We start from the raw sequence: 3,780 nt of genomic DNA, 5'->3' as shown, positions 1-3,780 counted from the left end.
GTGGGTGTGTTTTTAGGAAATAAATATGTAATGACTTTGAGATTAATGATAATTTGTTAATTCATTGATAATTAAGAAAATACAATTTTAAACTCTGAATGCATTTGTAAAAAGTAATTGATGCAACGTACGATAAATGAACGAAGGTTGATCTCATTGAATCTACGAACACTTTCCTAGAGCATGTTCCTCGTTTCAAGCTTCGAATCGATATATTATGAACCTAAAATAAAGTCTCGCACAAAAGTTATGCATATTTAAGCGCAAACATCCTTTGTTGGCCTGGTCATGGGCTTCTCTAAAGAATAGGGCATGGTGCTCCACACTATGGCCCGTATCAACAATCCTCCAGTGTTGAAATTAAAATTATATAAAAATGGTTAGTTGCATATGTGCATACAATATTAAGAATTATATTGGTAGAACACAAAAATAATATTTTTAATATAACTTAATGCTTGTTTTGCGACCTATTTATTAAAGCGGTTTTGAAATGGGTTGCACATAAAAGAAAACTATAATAAACCATCATATGAAGTTAGTTAATTGAATATTAAAAAAATTACATAAATTAAAAAACACTATATTATGAGAACTCCTTTTATTATATATTCATACTCATATATAATGGTATCGATTTCTCTTGGTTGACATGTTTTTCGATAAAAACAGGAACCTCTTTTGATTCAAGTACCATTTATATTGTTTTCTTGAATGAAGTTCAACTATGCAGGTAAATGCAATTTTCAATTTTTTTGAACTTTTTGATTCTTGCAAATGCATTTATCTTGAACCGGAAAAGTCAAACAGAGTTGGGTACTTGGTTCTAATTGTCAAAAGATGTGAGCTCATTTTTCATGTACTATTTTAAACAACTTTTTCTAGAAAATTATTTGTGGTAGTCCTTTATTTTTTTCGAAATCATAAACAACATTGGTTAGCTAAGTATCAACATCTTTCTTTAATTTGTGTGTAATTATCCGTTCAGACATTAATCTGAATATAATTTGATACTTTTAAGCTTTCACGTTCTTGTTCATAAACATTATTTGTTTGTAATAATTAAATTAACATTAGAGACGCTTTTTAGACATATTATAAACGATATTACTAAAATTACATTCATGATTAGTATTGATTATGTTATAACTGTTAAGAATATAGTTGCAAGGAATAAATATATTTGTTCGTTCATAAACTTCATTTATCCCAAATTTGTTTTTCAAGTTTGTAAAATCTCTTTACATTTGTCCCACCAACTAATAACCAACTTTTTTTGTTAACTCAAATTAAATAGAGGATATTTAAAATATTATATCAATGTTTTTTTAGTTATTTTTTGTCGAATGTTCGTCTTCTAAAAAATAACTCATCAAGAATATTTATATAGGGTCAAACATTAAACCCTTCTATACAATTAAGAATATTTTTTGTATCACACAATTAAGCTCCTACACACTAATTCACTACAAGACAAAGCTTTATATAGGGTCAAACATTAAACCCTTTTATACAAGCAAAGTCAAACATGCTAACATTACAATTATAAACTTTCAAGACGTATACAATTTAACATGACTAACAAAGTCAAACACGCTAACTTTACAATTATAGACTTTCAAGATGAATACAATTTAACACGAAAAAATTCAGTCCTAACAGATGAAGAAGAAGAAAAATACCCTGATTAGCACAATTTTGTACTAATTAGACAGTTAATAAAAGAACGTGCCAGCAAAATCACTTTATGAACAAAAAATATCTAACGCTAACATGATACAGTAAATTACCGCATTCGAAATAAATGACAACGTCTCTCGATCAACTCGAAGAAACGACGACGACTCTCGACCAACTTGAAGATACAACAAATCAAATTCGATGGTAATCAGTATATTCATGCATCGATAACTTATAGAATAGAAAGACATCATAACGTTTACGTAGTATTCAATTAGCTTCGCGTTCAAGATAACAAGATACAATTACTGAACGAAAGATACTTAGTGTTCTCTAAAAATAGTAGACCGAAAAACCAAACTTCCAACAAACCCCTGATATTTTTCGGAAAAGGAATCATCGGCGCCTCATTTTCCGGTGGCCATATCCGTCGGAAGCTCTGTTTTTCAACGAATTTCATACGGATATGACCGCTGGAAAAGATGAGAAAGAACTGATGAACATATTTTATAAATGAAAAAATATGAATTCTACCAATTCAAATAATCCTTGAACTTTATATACACTAGATGAACTACAAATTTAACTATACACTCATAGTCCTCTCAACTTCCTCCCGGCGACTTCTCATAATAAAGCGACGGCCGGAAGATGCTACCGAACTCCACCAGCTGGCTGTTGTCGGAGGAGGCATACTCACCGGAAGAATTGGAGGAGTAGGTCCATCTGTTGGCCTGGCCAAGAAATTACAAACACCAACGGAGATTCTCCGATAAACGGAATCCTCGATCTCCGGCGGAGGCAAGGCCATAGCTATTGCGGTTGCGGTCTCACCAAACACGAGATGGTTAATACCTGACCAAATGCTATGAAAATATCCCAGTATCGGATGCCAAAGGCTCGGCTCTACGACTAAAATAAAGAGCAGTATCACCGGAGTTACTAGCATGGTGACGTAAAATATGGTCAGAAAAACACACAAGCGGCGATGAGCCCTCGAACAACCGGTGCACCCATTTGATGTTTGTTGTACGCCCAAATTCGCAGCAAAATTTACCGTAAATGCGATGACCGCAACTCGAAGCTGGTTCATCGCTGTTGGGCTCAAATGCTGCATCTGAATAACTAATGCGAAAAGTACAGCCATGAAATTGAGGTATAGAGGATAGTGATTCAACATCCTGTAAAGAATTTGTACAAGATATTATATATATATATATATATATATATATATATGTATGTATATGTATGTATAAACTTGAGTCGTATATAAATAAACTACTGACCGATGGTTGCAGTCGGAGATGGGGAGATCGCCGGCGGCGGCCATATTTGTAGCAATGCACTTTTTGAATTGCCAAATTAAGGAGGGGTTTATATAGGCCGGTAGGTAAGACGCGTGGAAATTATGGTTGTAGGAAAAGGGGATGTCACTCCCGCCGTCATCATCTTCTTATATTTATTAAGTTTCTTGACTTTGTTGATTTTTTTATTTTTATTTTATATCTTTATTATATTTATATAATTATGGTCATATAATAAAATAAAAAAATATTCAATATCAAGTTTATTTTGTAAATAAATATTTTAATAAGTTATACATATATTACAAGGACTCGTTAAAAAATCTATAAAAAGATAAAAAGACAAAAATATTCATCATCTAACGTTAATGGACCATTTATGCATCAAACCTAAAATTTTAGTGACGATATTTTTGATTTAAAAAAGATAATAACAAAAACCAAAATTTTTGATAAACCTAAAGAACTATTATTGTAATGTATCTTTTCAATTTGACGTACCACTCGAAAACATGTCGCCGCCTCGATCAAAGTCAATGGTCACTCTCATCCCCTTTTTTATAATACTTTCGCCGCCGCCTCTTTTTAAAAAAAAATATATATATGTTTTATTCTTTTTCTTCTTAATTATAATTTGAAGACAAGAGTAACGACAAAAAGTTGGTGAATCAATTTTCTTGGTTCATGATTCGCGTAAACAGAAAAAAAAGAGACGGAGAATTTAATTTCGTAATTATTTGATTAATTGTTGTCGTTTAACATCTTTGTATACATGTGATTACAAGAAGAGTTTCAT

General features: G+C 31.7%; 1 protein-coding gene across 1 annotated transcript; it reads right to left on the bottom strand.

The window, feature by feature from the left end:
* Positions 1 to 2,257: 2,257 nt before the first annotated feature.
* On the bottom strand, positions 2,258 to 3,015 carry LOC112504750. Its single transcript, XM_025108696.1, has 2 exons — positions 2,967 to 3,015; positions 2,258 to 2,861 (listed from the first exon to the last, which is right to left on the bottom strand). Exons 1-2 carry the CDS (start codon positions 3,008 to 3,010, stop codon positions 2,267 to 2,269), a joined length of 639 nt encoding a protein of 212 aa, XP_024964464.1. The 5' UTR covers positions 3,011 to 3,015; the 3' UTR covers positions 2,258 to 2,266.
* Between the last annotated feature and the right edge of the window lie 765 nt (positions 3,016 to 3,780).

The sequence above is a fragment of the Cynara cardunculus genome, unplaced genomic scaffold (assembly GCF_001531365.2).
Source record: "Cynara cardunculus var. scolymus isolate 2C unplaced genomic scaffold, CcrdV1 Un_Scaffold_6765, whole genome shotgun sequence".
NCBI lineage: Eukaryota > Viridiplantae > Streptophyta > Magnoliopsida > Asterales > Asteraceae > Cynara > Cynara cardunculus.
Note: the sequence above shows the minus strand (reverse complement) of the source record. Positions and strands in the feature narration are given on the sequence as shown.